We start from the raw sequence: 23,341 nt of genomic DNA, 5'->3' as shown, positions 1-23,341 counted from the left end.
AACTCATCGCAAAGATCAAATATTTGTGCCTCCCACATGGTGGTGAAGGCAGCAAAGTAACAACCCAAAATTGTTAAGGATCTGCAGTCTTTGGCCTCAGTCAATGGGAAGCTGGAGTGCTTGAACAGCTGCAGCGATAAGTATGCAAGGCTCTTTGAGGATAATGTCCTTCAACTCTCCACTAAGTCGGATGCCATATTTCAGGGGTGGCCAACTCCCAAGAGACTGGGATCTACTTACAGAATTAAAAACTGGCAGTGATCTACCCCCGTTTTTGGGGGGTTCAGGTCAAAGTTGTTGACCTTTTTTGGGGAAGGAAAGCCCCGTTTTTTGGGGGGTCAGATCAAAGTTATTGAGCTTTTCTTAGGGAGGAGGAAAGCCCCAATTTTAAGAGTTTTGGGGGTAATAATAATAATAATAATAATAATAATAATAATAATAATATATTATTTATACCCCGCCCATCTGGCTGAGTTTCCCCAGCCACTCTGGGCGGCTCCCAATCAGTGTTAAAAACAGTACAGCGTTACATATTAAAAACTTCCCTGAACAGGGCTGCCTCAAGATGTCTTCTGAATGTCAGGTAATTATTTATCTCTTTGACATCTGATGGGAGGGCGTTCCACAGGGCGGGCGCCACTACCGAGAAGGCCCTCTGTCTGGTTCCCTGTAGCCTCACTTCTCGCAATGAGGGAACCGCCAGAAGGCCCTCGGCGCTGGATCTCAGTGTCCGGGCTGAACGATGGGGGTGGAGACGCTCCTTCAGGTATACAGGACCGAGGCCGTTTAGGGCTTTAAAGGTCAGCACCAACACTTTGAATCGTGCTCGGAAACATACTGGGAGCCAATGCAGATCTCTCAGAACCGGTGTTATGTGGTCCCAGCGGCCACTCCCAGTCACCAGTCTAGCTGCTGCATTCTGGATTAATTGCAGTTTCCGGGTCACCTTCAAAGGTAGCCCCACGTAGAGTGCATTGCAGTAGTCCAAGCGTGAGATAACTAGAGCATGCACCACTCTGGCGAGACAGTCTGCGGGCAGATAGGGTTTCAGCCTGCATACCAGATGATGCTGGTAGACAGCTGCCCTGGACACAGAGTTAACCTGCGCCTCCATGGACAGCTGTGAGTCCAAAATGACTCCCAGGCTGCGCACCTGGTCCTTCAGGGGCACAGTTACCCCATTCAGGACCAGGGAATCCCCCACACCAACCTGCTCCCTGTCCCCCAAAAACAGTACTTCTGTCTTGTCAGGATTCAACCTCAATCTGTAAATGAGGAACAACCACTCGCCAACAAATCACTGGGAAAACAAACAGCCTCACTCAGTAAACTCCGTCTTCCATTCTGCATATCATGCAACAATTGAGGGGGGGCAAGGGGGCAGGGCTGGAATCGATTTTAGCAACACTAAGGAAGGGGACCCAGCGATCAACCGCGATCTACCAAAACCTCCTGGGGATCTACCAGTAGATTGCGATCAACCTGTTGGGCATCTCTGCCAGATTTCATCCAAATTCAGAGGAGCTGTCCCGTTCACTGCCTGTTCTGGTTTTATGAGATCAGTTTCCACTTTTGAGACCCGAGGATGGAGGCAAGATGCTTGCAATGGTTCGGCCAACCACATGCCATTTAGACCTTGCCCGTCCTAACTCCTACAATCTAGCCAGAGGGTATTGACTGTGTTGTCAGAATGCAGTGCCGAAGGATGAGGTAATGCCCATTGCCTTGAAGGAGATGGTGGCATATATGGTATGACCCCCTCCAGGACCCTTCGCAAACTACAGTTCCCAGGATTCTTTGGGGGAAGTCATGTGATTTACAGTGGTACCTCGGGTTACATACGCTTCAGTTTCCTTACGCTTCAGGTTACACACTCCGCTAACCCAGAAGTAGTGCTTCAGATTAAGAACTTTGCTTCAGGATAAGAACAGAAATCGTGCTTCGGCGGTACGGTGGCAACAGGAGGCCCCATTAGCTAAAGTGGTGCTTCAGGTTAAGAACAGTTTCAGGTTAAGAACGGACCTCCGGAATGAATTAAGTACTTAACCCGAGGTTAAGTACTTAATTGGCAGGGGGTTGCTTGGCAGGGGGTTGGACTCGATGGCCCTTGTGGTCTCTTCCAACTCTATGATTCTATGATTCTAGGTACCACTGTAAATGGATTACATGCATGCAACGCGCCTCATTATAGCAGTAGTCCTGCAATATTCAGTTCTAGCCGCAAAGCTCTTATTTGGGCAACCCTCACATCTTCCCAACACCTTATTTACTCTTGGCTTTTCTGTTAACAAGACTGGACATTTTGTTTCAGACATTGTGTAAAATAATTTCCCTCAGCATGGGCACAATTAGATTTCCAGTTAGCTACTTGTCAGCCGGTGATCCTTTAATCGCATTGTTGGTACGAATAATCTGAGAATGGGGGCATATATTGCCAAACAAATCTGCAGCAGCTCTGGGAAATGGACTCACTGGTCTCCCGGTTCCCCAGACCTTCTCTTTTCTCTTGGTACTATGTGTTCACATTCTGCTGTATCCAGAAATTGACCTTTAATACATCCTGCTTGGCAAGGAAAGGAGCTCGCCATTTCTGAGTTTCTGCCCGGCTGGGTCAACTATTAACTTCCCCCAAATAAAACAACCTGGCTTGCAAAACTGTCTATCAAGAACAAGTTGTACTCCTGCCCCTCTCTAACAGTTGTTATCTTTCTCTTGAAGAGCAGGGAATCTACTTGATTCCACACAAAACACCCTGGAGGGCATAAGAAACAGATGAGAAGCATCAGAACAGAGATTAATCTAGTCCAGCATTCTGTTTGCAAATTGGGAAATCGGGTGTTCTCAGGCAGGGGCAACCTGTCCTGTTTTGCCACCTAGGGTGAAACCGAGATGGTTGCTTCCTGACCCCTGCCGTGCCATGCCCTGGCTCTTGCCGAATTTGGCAGCAGCCAAGGCACTCCTCAAATTTTGCCTCTTGCTTAGCTTCTCCACCCGGAGGTGGCCCGAACACCTCCCTCTGGGTGGTGGAAGCAGTTGGGTGGATGGGCAGAGTGCCGTCTCTTCCTCTTCTGCCGCCTGAGGCGGGCACTTCACCTCGCCTCATGGGTGGGCCGGCTCTGCATCTAGGAAGCACAAGCAAGGAATGGATGCAGATTCGTGGAAAATAAGGCTGCAGTCATTATGGCTACATGTTGCTGTCCGTATGAGAAGCAGTGTAACTCTGCTAGGGGTTGTGTGGAGGAGAGGGCCATTGTGCTCATGTGCTCCTTACATGCTCATGTGCTTCCTATAGGCATCTGATTGGTCATGTGGGAATAGAAAGCTGAACCAGGCGCGCCCTTGGCCTAATCTCTCAGGGCTCTTAGTATGCTTTTAAGGCTTACAGTACACAACCAGAGGGCACACAAGGAATTTTGAGGAAGTGCCATCGCCACTGGTCACAAAACTTCTGTCACAGGGAGTGGGGCATGAAACAAAATGGGTGCTGCATCTAAAAGAGCAGGAAAAGGCAGGCAGACCCTCAAAATGGTATGACATGTTCACCAGAGGTGCGGTTCTGAGGGCTTTCCGGAGATTCCCTCACTGCAAAAAGTTGTTACAGCAAGGTTGGTATACGTCAGAAATTTCCCAGGCATAACGGAATTATGGCAGTCGGAAGCAGTGTTCAGGCAGAAATCGTTGAAGTGTCTGGGAAAATCTGGAAACACATGTTGGAAGCCTAGTTTTGTTTCTTAAAAATAGCTCAAAAACTTAATTTTCACCTTTTGAAATATGGCAGCCCGAAGTTACAGGGAACCAGGCAAAGGGCCTTCTCAGCAGAGGCGCCCACTCTGGGGAACACCCTCCCATCAGAATTCAACAATTATATGAAAAGGGGGCTTTTTTTCTATTCAGAAGAAAGTGCAGACTTGCTCAGTTGCTTCGAGGGGCAGGACCGGAAACAGTGGCTGGGAATTGCGGCAGACACAGATTTCGGCTAAGCCTTAGGAGAAACACCCTCATGCTGAAAGCTATTTAACAATGAGACAGATTGCCTCAGGAGGTGGTAGACTGTCCTTTGCTTGGTGGTATTTAAGCAGAGGGTGAGTGGCCTATGGTCAGGGATGCTGTAGTTTCTCTGAACAGGATGGTACCTTTGTTTCTCTGAACTACTAGGGTACCTTTCAAATCTGCTATTCTAGGATTCTTCAAATTGACTGGTGCTAATATATGCTGTATTAGATGGAAAGAGCTGGTTTGGGGTAGTGTAGTGTAGCGGGTGGCACTGTGGGTTAAACCACTGAGCCTAGGGCTTGCCGATCAGAAGGTCGGCGGTTTGAATCCCCGCGACGGGGTGAGCTCCCGTTGCTCGGTCCCTGCTCCTGCCAACCTAGCAGTACGAAAGCATGCCAAAGTGCAAGTAGATAAATAGGTATTGCTCTGGTGGGAAGGTAAATGGTGTTTCCATGTGCTGCTCTGGTTCGCCAGAAGCAGCTTAGTCATGCTGGCCACATGACCCAGAAGCTGTACGCCGGCTCCCTCAGCCAATAAAGTGAGATGAGCGCCGCAACCCCAGAGTCGGTCATGACTGGACCTAAAGATCAGGGGTCCCTTTACTTTTTAGTGTAGCAGTGCACATGCCTCACATTTGAAGCACACGGCTCCCCCCCCCGGGAACTGTAGTTTAAGGGTGCTGCAAACTGTAGCTATGTGAGGGGGCAAACTACAGTTCCCAAGATTCTTTGGGGGAAAGTTGTGTGCTTTAAATCCATGGTGTGCTCTTCTTCTACCACGGGCTAACTGGGTAGCCTCTAGGCCCCAGTTTCCCATATGGGAGATAACTATCCTGATCTACCTTACAGGGCTGTAGCCAGGATTATAGCCAGGGAATGCATGCGAGGCACATGGTTATCATCACGTGATTTGGCATGCCTCTGAATGGGCCTTTACCCCCGAGTATTTTGTGTTTATGTGTGCATATGCACAGTCACATTTCTATTACGCAACTCCTTCCCCCAACTTGGCCAGCGATGTGGGAACAAGCTGTCCACTCCCCACAAGCCCACTCCCTCAACCCACATTTCCGGGAACAGTCTAAAAATCCTGTCATGCCCCAATCTCCACATGCTGTTTGATAAGAGGAGGGGCCTGTGCAGGCCCCGCCTGCTGAATGCAACCATGCCTACCCACCCCTGAGGCTGATCAACAGCTTGAGGAGATCAAAACAGCGCCTCTTAAAAAGCCTCAATGCTGCAGAGATGCTTGTTTGGGCTAGAAGCTGCGCTGTTCTCAATTAGCGCTCGGTGTGGCTGTGGAAAACCCGTCCCGACTTGGAATAATAAGCGGATAACACCAGCCCTAAAGCTGTATTGCTCAGAAACTCAGAAGATTTAAGGGCTGGAAGGTGCTTTGAGAGTGTGTTCCGGACAGGAAGGAGCACGGTGACGGGAGCAGGTACATATATATACATATATTTAAAGTTATTGCTTTGATATTTGCTTGCCTAGCTCCACAGCAACTTCCCAGGGGATTTGTGAAATCTCTGGATTGGAACTATTGCAAAGGCTAACAAGGTAAGTGCCTCATTGGAAGCTGAGTTATTAAAAGAAAAAAGGAAAACCTCATATAGGAAGCAGACTGCTCTTCAGCGAGTGTCTCTCCAGATTTCTGCACAAGTCTTTCCCTGGCACCGTTCCTTTTGCCTGTACAGCATGTGCTCTGCAAATGACTTAAGCTGCTCTACATAAGTAGGAAGTTTCCGGTTAAAACCTTGTCTCTCTGCCACAAACTTTTCATTGGTAGCCTAAAGCAGGTTCCTGCCTCTCAGCCTCTAATCCGCTATGTTGGTGGTGTCAAGGAATGCTGTGAGGATTACTGAGGTACTATATATGATGTGGTGACTGGAAACTCGAAAGGCAATGTTACATGTTCTCGTTCTCCTACGTTTCCTGCTAACTCCCCACTTGAGATTCAATAGAAGAGCTTGTCTGTGTGATTGGTTTCAATCCCGTTTCAAGCACCTTGCGCACAGAGATTTAGTAAGCCTCTCCCTGCCTCCCTGCTCCTTGGCTCTCGTTCGCAAAATGGAAATAACGGCGGCTTTTCCAGCTGCAATGGGAGTAAAGGATCCAAGAAAGACAGAGAAAGCCATCCGGTTAAAAGTGACAGAATCTTTTCCTGTTAAGTGGGCTGATGAGCCATTGCATTCAAAACAATATCAGTAGAATGGAATACTGGATAAAAGTGGAACTAAATGGATTTTAAGTTTTTAATGTCATCCAAAATTTCAAAATTCGATGGCAAAATTCGACGGTTTTGCTGTTACAGTGGTACGTCGGGTTATATACGCTTCAGGTTACATACTCTTCAGGTTACAGACTCCGCTAACCCAGAAATATTACCTCAGGTTAAGAACTTTGCTTCAGAATGAAGCATTAGCTAAAGCGGTGCTTCAGGTTAAGAACAGTTTCAGGTTAAGAACGGACCTCCGGAATGAATTAAGTACGTAACCAGAGGTACCACTGTATTTGTAAAAGCTTTTCACCTATTCGAGGGATACATTTGCTGAGTGATTAAAGGAATTAATGACTTAACACATCTACTTAATGGTGTTGTGGACCTTTTGTCATGCTGCAAATACTGGCCAAGACATCGTGTTAGATACTCAGATGTCATTGGCTGCTACTGTAGCAAAGGCGATGTGGGTGGCACTGTGGTCTGAGCCTCTTGGGCTTGCCGATCAGAAGGCTGGCGGTTCAAATCCCCACGACGGAGTGAGCTCCTGTTGCTCTGTTTCAGTTCCTGCCGACCTAGCAGTTCAAAAGCACGCCAGGTCAAGTAGATAAATAGGTACCACTGCAGCGGGAAGGTAAATAGCATTTCCGTGCGCTCTGGTTTCTGTCACGGTGTCCTGTTGCGGCAGAAGCGGTTTAGTCCTGCTGGCCCCATGACCCAGAAAGCTGTCTGTGGACAAATGCCGGCTCCCTCAGCCTGAATAGCAAGGTGAGTGCTGCACCCCATAGTCTCCTGTGACTGGACTTAACCGTCCAGAGGTCCTTTACCTTTTTTTTACTGCAGCAAAACCTCCGGAAGTCAAATGGCGATGCTGACTGTCAAATATTTACACACCCAGAGAATATTTGTTATCAGAATTCGCAGGAGAGAATTTTGCCAAGCTAATCTATTTTTGGCTCTAGTGTACACATACCCCAGTGAGCATCACAACAGATTGTTATGGGAAGAGTGATGATTGACCTCACAGCTTGAGAGGAGGCAGATAAAACTCCTGCCTCCTTCAGGCACAGTTAGGACACACAGAGACACAGAGTCAAGTTTAGGGAAAGTTCCCTGCTTTTAACAGCCTTGTGCATCTCTTAAGTGCTTTTCATTGTAAGGAAGGATGATGTTTGGATATGGTCAACCTGCCCCCTATCAGAACAATCCTGGTATTTAATAAATAAAAATAATTGTCCGTTCATGATGGTTTGTGCTCGTAATGGTATTGCGGCCATTAGATGCCATGCCACACTGCCATCAGTTCTGTTTGTGTCTGCAAGTTTCGTGGTAGGCATATTGTTTTATCTCAGATTGGCACATGTCCTTTAGCTCACTGCAGAAATCGAGTTCTTCCTCTGGTAAGTACTGAATCTCAGCATGTGCGGGAAACCGTCAGAAGAAAGACTCTCCACCTAAGAACAGCTGGATAAAAGTTCTAATGAGGCTTAATTTTTAAAATTAACACAAGAATTAGGGCTGAGGGATGTAACAGTGTGGAAACACAGGATTCCAGCAGCTAGGAACAGCTTTCATTCTCTAGTTACAGATGGAACAGTCTTGTGGGTATTTGCTAATCGACGCAGCAAGCCATTACAGACCCCACAGGAACATACTAGGGCTGACAATTGCAGAAAAACCCTAGTGGTTGTTTTCAGACGTTGCATCCTGGAACATTCCCACAGGGACAAAATTGAATATTGTAAGAGGGATTCAGTGCTGCTCGCAGGTGCAGTGGATGCCAGGGTTGCAGATGTGACCTGTGCAGGATGCACATTTGCAACCCACAGCGTTCACAACCCACAGCTGCACGTCTGCGCACACGCAGATTGAAATTTGGTGCTTCTGCACATGCGCAAAGCGCTATTTAGCACTTCTGTTCCGGTACTTCCAGGTTTCAGCAGTCCATAACCCGAAAAACCGCAACCTGAAGTGTCTTTAACCCAAGGTATGACTGTATAGGCAAACTCTGGCCCTCCAGATGTTTGGGACTTCAACTCCCATCATCCCTAGATAACAGGACCAGTGCTCAGGGATGATGGGAATTGTAGTCCCAAACATCTGGAGGGCCGGAGTTTGCCTATGCTAAGGCAATTGTTCCATATCCTCCAACATTTCTCTAATGAAAATAAGGACACCCTATTCCATAATAAGGGGACGCGGGTGGCGCTGTGGGTAAAACCTCAGTGCCTAGGACTTGCCGATCGCATGGTCGGCGGTTCGAATCCCCGCAGCGGGGTGCGCTCCCGTCGTTCGGTCCCAGCGCCTGCCAACCTAGCAGTTCGAAAGCACCCCCGGGTGCAAGTAGATAAATAGGGACCGCTTACCGGCGGGAAGGTAAACGGCGTTTCCGTGTGCTGCGCTGGCTCGCCAGATGCAGCTTGTCACGCTGTCCACGTGACCCGGAAGTGTCTGCGGACAGCGCTGGCTCCTGGCCTATAGAGTGAGACGAGTGCACAACCCTAGAGTCTGGCAAGACTGGCCCGTAGGGGCAGGGGTACCTTTACCTTTACCTTTATTCCATAATATATTTTTTTTTTTTTTACTATTTATACTCCACCCATGTGACTGGATTACGCCAGCCACTCTGGGCAACATATATAAAAACCATAATAAACATTAAACATTTTTTTAAAACCTTATACAGGGCTGCCTTCATATGTTTTCATATGTCTTCTAATGATTGTATAGTTCATAGAATCATAGAATCATAGAGTTGGAAGAGACCACAAGGGCCATCGAGTCCAACCCCCTGCCAAGCAGGAAACACCATCAGAGCACTCCTGACATATGGTAGTTACTTATCTCTGATGCCGAACTTGAATTCTAAGGTCTCAAATATAAATTAAATGTTCATAAATGTACAAGGCAAACACATACATAACTATATAAACCACGTGTCTAAAATTGTATAGGAGAGCAATCCTGAAGCCCTTTTGACTCTCCCAAATTGACCTCAAATATTCTTCTGCAGTAAGGGAGGGAAATGGGGAAACATTCCCATTGCCTTTTTGCTTGCAAATCCTGCCTTAAGGGCACATTTGTGTATGAATAGGGTGAGCCTGTGACCTGGATTCAGGAATTAAAGTATTTACTATCACAAAAGAATGGCCAGGCTGCCCAGGTAAAGCAATCAGTGACCATTAACAGATATCCTGGCAGACAGGATTTCTGCTGTAGATCGCCTCCTTCTGGTGATGTATGTAGGATGGGGGGGTGTCTTTGGGCTACAGGGTGGCAATTTGAAAAAGTATAAGGGCTTGTGCACCATTGTTCAGGGTTCTCCTTCCTCCTGTGTGTGGGGAGTGGGTACTCTATGGCAACAGTATTTTTCTATTGCAATAAAGATCAGGCTTCCTGGCTGCTTTGCTTCTCAATAAACTCTGGTTGGCCTCTCTTATTTTCTCCTAACAATAGGTAACCCACTTAAGGACTCTATATGGGCTCTTGGATACCCCATAAGGGGAAAGGAGCAAATTCTTCTTATAACATCTCCTTGGCTCAGGGGGTCACATAACTCCATACCTGCCAACATTTCTCCGATGAAAATAGAGACGTCCTACTATACCCTTAGGGACGCAGGTGGCGCTGTGGGTTAAACCACAGAGCTTAGGACTTGCTGATCAGAAGGTTGGAGGTTTGAATCCCCACAACAGGGTGAGCTCCTGTTGCTCAGTCCCTGCTCCTGCCAACCTAGCAGTTCGAAAGCACGTCAAAGTGCAAGTAGATAAATAGGTATCACTCTGGTGGGAAGGTAAACACCATTTCGTTGCGCTGCTCTGGTTCGCCAGAAGTGGCTTAGTCATGCTGGCCACATGACCCGGAAGCTGTACGCCAGCTCCCTCAACCAATAAAGCGAGATGAGCTCCACAACCCCAGAGTCGGCCACGGCTGGAGCTAATGGTCAGGAGTCCCTTTACCCTTTCCCTTTAGTATATTGTTGTTGTTTAGTCATTTAGTCGTGTCCAACTCTTCATGACCCCATGGGCCAGAGCACGCCAGGCACGCCTGTCTTCCACTGCCTCCCGCAGTTTGGTCAAACTCATGTTAGTAGCTCCGAGAACAGTATCCAACCATCTCGTCCTCTGTCGTCCCCTTCCCCTTGTGCCCTCCATCTTTCCCAACATCAGGGTCTTTTCCAGGGAGTCTTCTCTTCTCATGAGGTGGCCAAAGTATTGGAGCCTCAGCTTCAGGATATGTCCTTCCAGTGAGCTCTCAGGGCTGATTTCCTTCAGAATGGAGAGGTTTGATCTTCTTGCAGTCCATGGGACTCTCAAGAGTCTCCTCCAGCACCAGAATTCAAAAGCATCAATTCTTCCGCGATTAGCCTTCTTGATGGTCCAGCTCTCACTTCCATACATCACTACTGGGAAAACCATAGCTTTAACTATACGGACCTTTACCCTTACTATACCCTTCTGCAAATCTGGGACTGTCCCTGGGAAATAACGACACTTGGAGAGGGTCTGGGCCTGCGCCTCTTCGTTGACAAGAGGCCTGGCTGTCTCTCTCAGAACAGCAGCACCGTGAGGGAACGTCTCCCCCGTGCTCCCTGGCTGAGCGTAGTGTCCTTTGCATTGCAGCTCCCTGTTGATGGACCAGAGAACCCTGAGGCTCCGTCTGGCCAGAGCATGGGTGGTCGCGCTCTGCCTGCAGGGCCTCTGTAGCTTGGGGCTGGCCGATCCTCCCGACTTGCTGTTGGATGGAGCTGCGTGGGCCCTGCCTGAAGATGCCGCCCAAGAGCAGGGCTACTACCTGCAGCAGCTCTTTGGGCAGTATGGCGAGAATGGCACCTTGTCCTTCGAAGGCCTCACTCGCCTGCTGCTGAGCCTGGGGCTCGGAAAGGTGCAGGTGGTGGAGATTGAACATGAGGAGCTAGGCCACGGCCATGTGTCCCACCTGGACATTCTGGAAGTCCAAGACAACAAGCACTTGCATTCGCACTCGGCGCTGGAGCACCTCGGCAAGACCCAAGCAGAAAGCGCCACCCCCACCAGGTAATCTATAAATAATAAATTTAATAATAATTTTTATTTATATCCCGCCCTCTCCAGCCGAAGCCGGGCTCAGGGCGGCTAACAACAATAAAATAGTACAACATTCTAAAATCATTTCATTATAAAAGTAATTCAAATCAAATTGATGGCAACCATTGGGCCAAAGTTCTGTGAAGATTGCCAAAGGAGGGAGTCAGGCTGTGCCCTGGCCAAAGGCCTGGTGGAACTGCTCTGTCTTGCAGGCCCTGCGGAAAGATGTCAAGTCCCGCAGGGCCCTGGTCTCTTGTGACAGAGTGTTCCACCAGATCGGAGCCACAGCCAAAAAAGCCCTGGCTCTAGTTGAGGCCAGCCTAACCTCCCTGTGGCCCGGGATCTACAATATGTTTTTATTTGAAGACCGTAAGGTCCTCCGTGGGACATACCAGGAGAGGCGGTCCCGTAGGTACGAGGGTCCTAGGCCGTATAGGGCTTTAGAGGTTAAAACCAGCACCTTAAACCTGATCCTGTACCCCACCGGGAGCTAGTGCAGCTGGTATAGCACCCGGTGAATGTGATCTTGCAGTGAGGACCCTGTAAGGAGTCTCGCCGTGGCATTCTGCACCTGTTGGAGTTTCTGGGTCAGTCTCAAGGGCAGCCCCACATAGAGCAAGTTACAATAATCCAGTCTGGAGGTGACCGTTGCGTGGATCATAGTGGCTAGGTCAGGGCGAGAGAGGTAAGGAGCCAACTGCTTAGCTTGGCGGAGATGGAAAAATGCCGCCTTTGTTATAGCTGCAATCTGCGCCTCCATGGAAAGGGAGGTGTTGAAGATTACACCCAAACTCTTAATGGACGGTACTGGCACTAATTGCACCCCCGCAAGAGATGGGAGTTGCCCCCCCCAATCCCATATCGTCCCGTCCCAGCCAAAGGACCTCTGTCTTCGAAGGATTTAACTTCAACCGGCTCCCACGTAACCATCCAGCCACAGCTTCCAAACATCTGATCAGTGTGTCTGGGGCCGAGTAAGGATGGCCATCCATCAACAGATAGAGTTGGTTGTCATCAGCATACTGATGGCAGCCCAGCCCAAAACTCTGGACAAGCTGGGCGAGGGGGCGCATAAAGATGTTGAAAAGCATAGGGGAGAGTATCACACCCTGAGGTACTCCACACACCAAGGAGTGGCGCGATGACAATTCCCCCCCCAAGCGCCACTCTCTGTCCCCGACCAGAGAGAAATGAAATCTGCTTTGACCTTGGAAATATTTGGCTTCCTGGCAGGGAACCTGCGTTCCTCCTGAGGTCACTAGACTAGGGCTCCCAAATACCACAGGTTCCCCCACGCCCACCTTGCGGAAAAGCTTATTTCTTAATTACTGAGCATAGCACTCTCTGTTAAGTACAGTTGCCCAGCAAAAGTCAGTGGTTACGTGCTTCCGTCGCAACTGCAGAGGAGATTCAAGGTAAGATCTTTATGGGCAGTAAACATCTTGCAATACTTGTCTTGCTTATCTCATTTGCTTGCAACAAAGCTAAAATCTTGCCGGAAGATCTGATCCTGTTGTTTTTCACTTGGCAACGGCAGCGGGCATGCTGTTCAAACAGATTTCACAGGCTTGTTTTGCCAGGATGCTGTGATCTTGCTGGCTGGCTTAACTATTGCAAAATATTAATTCGGCTCAATTGGCCATGCTTAATGAAATCTCAAAATATTTTAGCATTGTCAGTAAAAATAGTCAGAATTGTTCATTAAATCTGAAGGAGGTAGATAACGTTCGAAAGAGGAAAGGTGGTAGATTAGACTGTAAAACTGGTTAACAAGGCATCCCTCCTAAATTGTAGCACTTTAAAGTCAGTGGAATTTAGTTGATCTAATTGAATCGCAGTTATGAAGCGTAAATGTTATTCTTCTCTGATGATGATTTCTGCATTTTCTGCAGGCCTGGAATCTCTCAGTCGGGCCATGCCACTCAAACACCTGTTCATCCTGAACTCCATGACATCAGACCTGTCACCAAGCCTACCTTTTGGCAAACTCCAGAGCAGCCTGGGGGTGCCAAAGAAGACCTTTCCAAACCTTCCCAGGGCCACTCTGGCTTAAATCTTCTAGAGGGAGTTATTGCTTTGGATCACTCTGTCTACAATCACCTGCATGAAGATGTAAGTGTCGGGTGACCTGGGGTTTCATTGCCCTGAATTCCCTTACTGCTGGGAGCACATTGGATATACAGTGGTACCTCAGGTTACAAACACCTTGGGTTACAAACACTTCAGGTTACAGACTCCGCTAACCCGGAAGTAGTACCTCGGGTTAAGAACTTTACCTCAGGGTAAGAATGGAAATTGCGCACCGGTTGCAGCAGGAGGCCCCTTTAGCTAAAGTGGTACCTCAGGTTAAGAATGGTTTCGGGTTAAGAACGGAGCTCCGGAACGAATTAAGTTCGTAAACAGAGGTACCACTGTATTGGAGGACAGGAAGAGGAGTGGTTGATTTCTGTGCCAAAAGGAGGTACCCAGAGACCCTGCCCTCTTTAATCCTAAAGTTGTAGGAAATAGTTGTGCCCTGTGGTGTGGTGGAGTGTGGTGGAGTCTCCTTCTTTGGAGGTCTTTAAGCAGAGGCTTGACAACCATATGTCAGGAGTGCTCTGATGGTGTTTCCTGCTTGGCAGGGGGTTGGACTCGATGGCCCTTGTGGTCTCTTCCAACTCTATGATTCTATGATTCTATGGTCCTGAATGACTTCACAAAATAGCTCCATTACTATTAACTCTCATCCCTAAGTTTAGTGGAAGGTGGGGAGAGGACTAGTTAATTGACAGCATTCTGGCTTTCTTGTATACCCAACTCAGGTTTAGTGTGCCATTGCCAGTCCTTGCTCAAACCAGCCTTCTTCAGCCTTGTGATGATGGCAGTAGATATGAGTAACACGGTGGGAAAAGCATCTGCTGAAGCAATCACGTGACCATGCAGTCATCTTGGGCATTTTGTTTATTCGTTTTCCTTAAGCTGTTTATATCCCACTCTTAATCCAGAGATCCCAGGGCAGGTAACGACATGCAATAATGTTCTGCGGAACAGAATGTAAAACAATACATAAAACCGTGTTTGCTCTCGGGTGAGCAAATTCACTCCAGGACCAAACACTTTGCACGAGGAGCCACATTTTAAGCTGGTGTCTAAAAGACCCTCAAGTAGCACCCTGTCCCACCCGAGGGATGGTGAGGAACAAAGGCCATAGCTGTCAACCGTCCCTTATTTGGCGGGAAAGACCCTTATCCCAGCGCTGTGTCCCACTGCTGTCCCTTATTAATGATGTCTCTTAAATTTCCCGGGTTTCAAAGGAAGCAGCTCCTCTCCCTCCCTCCCTGCCGGCCAGGGAGGAGGGAGGCTTCAACTGTGTTGCTCGGCTGCGTTGCTCACCCAATAAGGAGCCTAAGAACGACTGGCGGGTGGAGCTTGCATGCCTTGTGTTGATCAAATCGGCCACGTTGCCTGGGGACTCGCCTTTGCTCAGCGCTTCCCAGCGGAGAGGTGACGGTGGTTTTCCTTGCTGCATCCCCTTTGCTGGGTTGCTACGCTGTGGGAACCACTGCTTGAGGCTTCATTTGGCTGCTGGCTGGGCTTTCTGCCTTTGGCTTGGAGGGGCTCAGAAGCTGAACATACCTGTGCTTGGAAAAATCCCTTATTTTGGCTGCTGATCCCTTATTTTCGAGGCTGCCGGTCCCTTATTTTCAAATCTGTAAGTTGACAGCTATGAACAAAGGCAGAATCTTTGGTGACTTGTGGCAACGGTTTGATTGCAACAAGCAAGATGGATAGCACCAAGGGGGAAAGTGTGGGTTTGGTATAAATCAGCAGCAAGGATGGCAGAAGGGAGAGATTAAACGTGAACCTAGATCTGTACTAGGCTGTTATTCCCCTCACACACAGCACATTTCCTGGAAGCAGTTGTAGAAATAATTATATATTTGTAATTATAAATGTCTGAATGTGATACCGTACCTCTGCGTTTTTAGGCATGTTGTGCGATACAGGTGAGTATTTGTTCTTGTTTTGCATTTTTAACCCAGATCTCCTAGAGAACAATGGGTCTTGCTGTTGTCTATTGCCCCCTTCCCCCAATTCTTCATGCTGTCACTTTTCAACTCATTCCCCTTCCAAAACTGGTGACATCCCCACCCCAGCCGAGATTTCTGAGTTCCGCTTGATCTAGTGCTGCAAATGAAAACTTTAATCAAATTAATGACCGAGAACCATGCTGGCAGTCAATTAAACGTTGGTTGGGGGTCCAGTACTCCCATCCCATACAATTAATCATTCTTGCAATAAAGTCGTTTTTCTTCTTCTTTGTCTTCAGTGTCTCAACGTATCACAGCTGCTAGTCAATTTTGGGCTGAACTCGGTCTCCAAAATCACGCCAGAGCAGTTCACACTGCTGTGTCCTGCTTTGCTCTACCAGATTGACAGCCGCGTTTGCATCCAGCACTACGATGAGGTAGCTTTCGGCATGGCAGGAAGTTCTCTCTGGAGTGGTAAGGAACACAAGCTGTCTTCCTCGTACCCTGACCCAGGAGGGGCCTTGACTCCCAGCTCCAGCCTTACCCTTCTGCATCAGCCCCAGTACTGGTTTTGCGCCCTTAATTTTCATTCATTATTCCCCTGCTGACTACAGTCCTTCAACCCTCACCCCTACCTGCCCTTCAGTTACCACCTCTACCATTTTCTCTCCCATTGTCATTGGCTTTCCAAGGAGTTCTCGGTTTGCAAACCCACATCTTGGGTCTGATCCAACATATATATATATAAAAAGGTAAAGGGACCCCTGACCATTAGATCCAGTCGTGACCAACTCTGCGGCTGCGGTGCTCATCTCGCTTTATTGGAGCCGGCGTACAGCTTCCGGGTCATGTGGCCAGCATGACTAAGCCGCTTCTGGCGAACCAGAGCAGCGCATGGAAACGCCGTTTACCTTCCCGCCGGAGTGGTACCTATTTATCCACTTGCACTTTGACGTGCTTTTGAACTGCTAGGTTGGCAGGAGCTGGGATCGAGCAATGGGAGCAATGGGAGTAATCTGGGAAACCGGGTTCGTGTCTCCGCTCCTCCACATGCAGCTGCTTGGGCTAGTCACACTTCTGTGAAGTCTCTCATCCCCACTCACCTCACAGAGTGTTTGTTGTGGGGGAGGAAGGGAAAGGAGAATGTTAGCCACTTTGAGACTCCTGAAGGGGAGTGAAAGGCGGGATATCAAATCCAAACTCTTCTTCTTCTTCTATCTGCCAATCTCCCATTCCCACCACCCTTCTGAGTAATACCCCTCCCCACCTTCTCACTATATAGAAGGATCTGGCAACTTCTGTTTCAGTGTATCTGAAGAAGTGTGCATGCACACGAAAGCTCATACCAAGAACTAACTTAGTTGGTCTTTAAGGTGCTACTGGAAGGAATTTTTTTATTTTGACTATGGCAGACCAACACGGCTACCTATCTGTAATTTGGACTATCAGTCATCCCTGAATATTGGTCATGTTGGCTGGGGGCTGATGGGAGCTCTTGTCCATCAACATCTTAAAGAGACTAGGCTGGCTACCCTTCTATATACCAAATTTCTAGGCTCCTGACATTGCCAATAGTGTTCAGAGAACTGGGGCCCTTAATTGTTTTAGGCGGCAGATAATTAGTTGTCAGGTTCCAGGAGAAGTGGCATGAAAGTCCTTTGGAACATGTGGAGAGGTGGGGCAAATGAGGACATGACTTCGGCCCCCACTGTATGATCCAGCAGGTTGTTGGTTTTAGTTCTCTTGTTCCTAGTCCAATCTTGCTCATCCTCTTTCTTCTCCACAGGTCTGGGCTGGGGATGTTTGGCTATCACCCTGACTAGCTTGCCATCTGCCCTGGCCATAGTTCTCGTTCCTCTCTTCAACCGCGAGCTCTTCCATTTCCTTCTCGCTTTCCTGGTGGCCTTGGCTGTGGGGACGTTGTGTGGGGACGCACTGCTGCATCTCTGGCCGCACGTATGTACCAACTGTTATGTATTCAGTGGTCTGTGTTTGGCTGAGCTTGAGTCTGGATTAAGGATTCTGAGCTCCTGTGTTCTGATTCGATACATGATGTCCAATCACAGAATATTTCAGGATTTGGGCCACTGCCATTGGCCCTTGAACTCTGTGTCGTGATTCGCAGCTTGGAAGTTTAGACAGCCAATCATGTTGCGAGTGGGAGTGGCCCAGGCTTTCAGAAATGTATATAAGCAGTTGCTTTCCTGGTTATGTAGTTCAATAAAGGTTCTTGCTGTTATCACTGTGTCTTACCTTGTGGGAACCTGTGTACACTTCACCAACCCTCTCCCCCAAATCTTTGTGGTATGATTTCTCTTTGGGGTCTCCTGTGGAGGAAGACGAGGTGGGAGAGATGTACCCCAACCTTCTCCATATCATGATGAAACCTGGGGTGCTCGGACAATGCCAAAGGGGAGCATCTTGAGTTTCAGTATATCTGAAGGAGCGTCTCCACCCGCATCGTTCTATCTGGACACTGAGGTCCGCTCCGAGGGCCTTCTGGCGGTTCCCTCACTGCGAGAGGCCAAGTTACAGGGAACCAGACAGAGGGCCTTCTCGGTAGTGGCGCCCGCCCTGTGGAACGCCCTCCCATCAGATGTCAAAGCGATAAAACAACTACCTGACATTCAGAAGACATCTGAAGGCAGCCCTGTTCAGGGAAGTTTTTAATATGTGACATTTTAGTGTATTTTTCATCTTTGTTGGAAGCCGCCCAGAGTGGCTGGGGAAACCCAGCCAGATGGGCGGGGTACAAATAATTTTTTATTATTATTATTATTATTATTATTATTATTATTATTATTATTATTATTTCTGTTTCCCAATGCCAGTGAACTTACACATGGAAACCAATATCCCCACTGTGGAAGGACATGTGGATCCAGAATTGGCCTCCACAGTCACTTTGGGACTGGAAGACAATCTTACTCGGCTACGAGTGATTGCCAAAGAAGAAGTCTGTCATTCCCTTACACGAATACGCTGCCAGTTTAGTCAAAGCATCCCAATACAATTGTCATGCCCTGTAATATTCCTCGGGCATCTGGGAGGCCACCGCGAGAACAGGACGCTGGATTAGAAGGGCATTTGGTTTGATCCAGCAAGGCTCTTCTTGCCTTCTTATTTCCAGCACTCCCTTGTTCTTCATCTCATACATTTCCCTGTCAGCCCAAACCCAGGAGACGAGGACAAATTGGATGTCTGCAAACCGAATTTGTTAGTGGTTGGAGGAAGTGGTCCTTTCTCGGAAGGCCTTGAGGGTTTTCATACATTGCCTTTCAAACACACTTGCACCATTTATGTGAGCATATGGCCACTCTTACCATAAAAGAGAGGGATTTGTCAAGGCAGCTGAGAGCCCTTCTGACCAGGGTAGGTTTTTTTTATAGTTGCTTTTAAGGTGCAGCTGAAGTAAGAACTGCTTTAGGTCCGATGAGCGGAGCAAAAGAATACCTTCTAACCTTTCTTAATGATTTATGCACAGCAGAGAATCCAATTTTTCCAGTGGGAAAGAAATACACTTGGTGGTCTGTAGAGTGTGATTGCTTATCTAGCTAATACGAAGCAGGGATGGGCAGTCTTTTTGGTTCCGAGGGCGGGTCACACTCACAAGCACCCTCCTCCATCTCTTACAGAAAGAGAACAGAACAGAAATCCCATCACCCGTCCCATCTGTTTGGCAACTAGAAGAGCTCAGGAGCTTTTTTTTAAAAAAATAGATATTTATTGAAGTTTCAGAAATTATATAAAGAAAACAAACAAAACACAGACCAAAAAAACACGTATAATTTCAATCCCTTATTTTCTTATACCTTACTTCGCTGTCCTCCTCCTACCTCCCCTTTCTGTATTCTAATTTCAAATTATTTATTCAGCAAATCCTCTCCCTTAATTTCATTTAGTTTTTAACCTTTCTTTTCTTTTAACTTAAACATTACTGCTGTAAACCACTTAACTTCTAAACCGTCATCATTCTAACATTCATTAATTTTGCAGTGTTTCTCAGCCCTTCCTTCAATTTGTTTTTGATAACCTTATTTCCATTTAGTTTAGTTCATTAAAAAAATTTGAAGAAAATCCAGTTTTACCTTGTCCAAACTTAAACATCAAACTTATACATCAGTTCTTATTCTTAAAACATTTTTTCTAAGGTCGACCAAAATTCCCTTCCACGAATTTCCCAATTTACATAACAATAACAAACAAATTAAAAAAAACGAAATAAATTGTAATTATGAACCCTTTGGATTCCCAAACTCCACTCCCCCTTTCCCGGTTTCAGCCCCCAACAATGTCCATCAGTCTTAATCTACTATCAGCCTGGAGATCTCACATCCGAGGCTCTTAATGGTCTCTCAGTTCCTCTCTGCCGGTCTTTTTGATAGACCTTAATATTAAACACCAAATCTTGGAGAAGCTCCGGCCCTAGAAGAGCTCAGGAGCTTTGCAAACAGAAGCTGCTTTTCTGAGATGTAAAGAGGTTGTCCTGTGAACAAATAATGTGGTTGCCATTCTAGCCACACAGCCTAGCTAATTCTCTTAGACCTTGAACAGGTTCTTATACTGAGTTGTGAACTCCACACATTGGAGCAGGCCGTTAGCCCTGATCCCTCTGAATACCAGTTTTTGGGAGTCAGACATGGGGAGCGTGCTGTTGCACTTAGGTCCTGATCCATAGGCATCTGGTGGGGAGAAAAGAATGCTACACAAGGCAACTCTTTGATCTGATTCGCTGGATCTCTTAACCTTTTCTTTAAAATAATAATAATACAGTGGTACCTCAGGTTAAGTACTTAATTCGTTCCGGAGGTCCGTACCTAACCTGAAACTGTTCTTAACCTGAAATACCACTTTAGCTAATGGGGCCTCCTGCTGCTGCTGCCGCGCCGCCGGAGCACAATTTCTGTTCTCATCCTGAAGCAAAGTTCTTAACCTGAAGCACTATTTCTGAGTTAGCGGTGTCTGTAACCTGAAGCGTATGTAACCTGATGCGTATGTAACCCAAGGTACCACTGTAATCGTATTTTTCCGTGTATAAGACGATGTTCTTTGCTTAAAACTTTTAGTCCCAAAGTGGGGGACATCTCCCACAAAAAGCTTAACTTTTGGTGATCCAATCTCCCTACAAAAATATCAACACACTTTGTTTTGAGGGGGCAGAGACCAAAGGGGAAGCTCAGTTGGTCTGTCGCTTGCCTGCCTGCTCTCTCACTTGCTTGGGGCGGTCTGGAAAGAGGAGCTGAGGTGAGGAGCCCACCGCCCATGGACAACACGGGCCCCCACCTCAAAGCAAAGCAGCAGGAGATAACACGATGATTCTGGTTTGTTTCCAGGACGATGGAATCTGCCTCTTCTTCCTTAACTTCCTTAAAGAGTTTTCCAGCAGTACAGTGGTACCTCGGGTTACATACGCTTCAGGTTACATACGCTGCAGGTTACAGACTTCGCTAACCCAAAATTGTACCTCAGGTTAAGAACTTTGCTTCAGGATGAGAACAGAAATTGTGCTCCGGTGGCGCGGCGGCAGCAGGAGGCCCCATTAGCTAAAGTGGTGCTTCAGGTTAAGAACAGTTTCAGGTTAAGTACGGACCTCTGGAACGAATTAAGTACTTAACCCGAGGTAGCACTGTACAAAACTGGACATCTTTTTGACGAAGAGACTGCTAGAGTGATTTCTTCATTCTTGGTTCAAAAAATAAAAAAGGGTCACCTTATACATGGAAAAATACAGTACTTGACTGTTTATTTTCTGAATTCTCCCTTTCTCCGCTCAAAAGAATTGTTTTCATTCAGGCACAGGCCAGGCCCCATGGACTTCTGTCACCAAAACAAGAACCAATGGCCTCGGCGGAAGACGCAGTCCTGAAGGGCCTCTGCGTTCTGGGCGGTATTTACCTACTGTTCTTCATTGAGAATCTCATGGGAACGCTCAAGAGGATTCAAGTCAAAAAGGTAAAGAGATGGAGTGGCCTGGCAGTGGCCTGGGCAACCTGATGGGCTGACCAGGAGATTTCAAGAAAGTGATCCCGCCCCTGCCAGTCGACTTAGTTCTCCCCATCATCTTCCTTAATGTCCCAGGCAAAAATCCTATTTCCATGTGGGTCTGTGAAAGGACCCCTTTATGCTCTTATAAGAAAAAATGACTCCTTTCCCTTATGAGGTATCCAGGAGCCCGTATAGAGTCTTTAAGTGGGTTCCCTATTGCTAGGAGAAAATAACAGAGGTCAACCGGAGAATATTGAGAAGCAAATTGGCTAGTAACCCTACCACAAGGTCCTCACTCACCACACGCAGGAGGAGAGGAGGAACCCAGAACAATCGTGCGCACGCCCTTATATAAACTTTTGAAATTGCCCACCCTGTAGTCCAAGGTAAAGGTAAACGTACCCCTGACTTTAAGGTCTAGTCACGGATGACACTGGGGTTGCACGCTCATCTCGCTCTATAGGCCGAGGGAGCTGGCATTTGTCCACAGACAGCTTCCAGGTCATGTGGCCAGCATGACTAAGCCGCTTCTGGCGAACCAGAGCAGCGCACGGAAATGCCGTTTACCTTCCTGCCGGAGCGGTACCTATTTATCTACTTGCACTTTGACGTGCTTTCAAACTGCTAGGTTGGCAGGAGAAGGGACCAAGCAACAGGAGCTCACCCCGTCGTGGGGATTCGAACCCCCGACCTTCTGATCGACAAGTCCTAGGCTCTGTGGTTTAACTCACAGCGCCACCCACGCCCCCTATAGCCCAAGACCACCCCCCTTCCTACATACATCACAGAAGGAGGCAGTCTACAGCAGAAATCCTGTCTGCCAGGATATCTGTTAATGGTCACTGATTGCTTTACCTGGGCAGCCTGGCTATTCTTTTGTGATGGTTAGTACTTTAGTTCCTGAATCCAGGTCACAGGCTCACCCTATTCATAAACAAATATGCCCTTAATATAGGATTTGTAAGCGAAAAGACAATGGGAAGGCTTTCCCCATTTGCCTCCCTTACTGCAGAGAAATATTTGAGGTCAATTTGGGAGAGTCAAAATGGCTTCAGGATTGCTCTCCTGTATAATTTTAGACACGTGGTTTATATAGTTATGTATGTGTTTGCCTTGTACTTTTATGAACGTTTATTTTATATTTGGGACCTTAGAATAATTATAACAATGCCATGCAGCCTAAGCTATGTCCAACCAGTCAGAAGCTTCTCCCATGACCGAACCAAATAAAAGAGGAGGAAGAAACAGCTAATACTGTGTGTTTTATGTGTGTGGTTTACGGTATGGTCCGTGTTTTGGACTGAACCACCCATGCTGAGCCTGTGAGCCTCACTTCTGCTCTTTGGATGAGTAGCAACCAACCCATAATTAAGAAGGTCACCATTTGGCTTGTTGGCGCCAGGTGTGCTAAATCTCTGTGGCAGTGGTTGTTTTAAAACAACAAGCACACACACGTTTACTGGAGAAACCCCTTAGGACCTTCTGCTCCAGATAATGTCATGTTTTGTGTCCACCACCAGAGGGAGACACCAGTGCTATACTGTACCACCCAACACCTCTAGGGGGAGACAAAGTATTGCAGCATCACTAGGCTGGGCTTCTCATGACAACCTCAGCTTAGTGCTGCTTAGTCATCAGTTTTGCTTTCTTTCTGTAGAAGGGCGCCACCGGAAAGCAGCTTGAACCATCTCCAGCTGAGGTGGGTGACAACAGCACTGCTGGTTTGAGGACATCTCATGGTGAGTCACACAGTCTGGATTGCTTTAGGTTTTTATTAGTATCATGGCTTTCTTCTGTGCTCTTAACTGTGAAAAGTTTTGTTGTCCCCCTACAGAAGGATTCATGTGTCATGGTTGCAATCCATGCACACTTTGTGGAATTAAAACACAGCTAGGCATTAGGTTGGAAGGAACCTGTTTTCTCTAATGTCTTTCCTTCAACCAAGATCTGCCCATCTGTTGAGCAGGTGGGGCAGTTGTCCCAGTGACCGTTGTCCAATGTCACAGCTGTTACTATTTTCCCCAGCAATATACTATACTTTAGTCCTTAACCCAGCCCAGGTGGTAT

The 23,341-nt window shown here is 47.5% G+C and overlaps 1 protein-coding gene across 2 annotated transcripts in view; it reads left to right on the top strand.

Annotated features, from left to right (window-relative positions):
- SLC39A5 (solute carrier family 39 member 5) overlaps positions 1-23,341 on the top strand; it is a 41,605-nt gene that overhangs the window by 8,812 nt on the left and 9,452 nt on the right. Inside the window, exons 1-7 of one of the 2 annotated variants that reach the window (XM_082212528.1) lie at positions 5,154-5,433; positions 10,836-11,249; positions 13,172-13,391; positions 15,589-15,763; positions 17,076-17,245; positions 21,083-21,241; positions 22,932-23,013. In XM_082212528.1, the coding sequence (XP_082068654.1) occupies positions 10,846-11,249; positions 13,172-13,391; positions 15,589-15,763; positions 17,076-17,245; positions 21,083-21,241; positions 22,932-23,013 (1,210 nt within the window). In that variant the 5' untranslated portion in view covers positions 5,154-5,433; positions 10,836-10,845. Of the gene's footprint in view, positions 1-5,153; positions 5,434-10,835; positions 11,250-13,171; positions 13,392-15,588; positions 15,764-17,075; positions 17,246-21,082; positions 21,242-22,931; positions 23,014-23,341 lie in introns of those variants that run through there. The other variant, XM_082212529.1, reaches the window with a different exon arrangement.

This window comes from Podarcis vaucheri (assembly GCF_965113315.1).
Source record: "Podarcis vaucheri genome assembly, chromosome: 2".
In the NCBI taxonomy this organism is placed as follows: domain Eukaryota; kingdom Metazoa; phylum Chordata; class Lepidosauria; order Squamata; family Lacertidae; genus Podarcis; species Podarcis vaucheri.
Note: the sequence above shows the minus strand (reverse complement) of the source record. Positions and strands in the feature narration are given on the sequence as shown.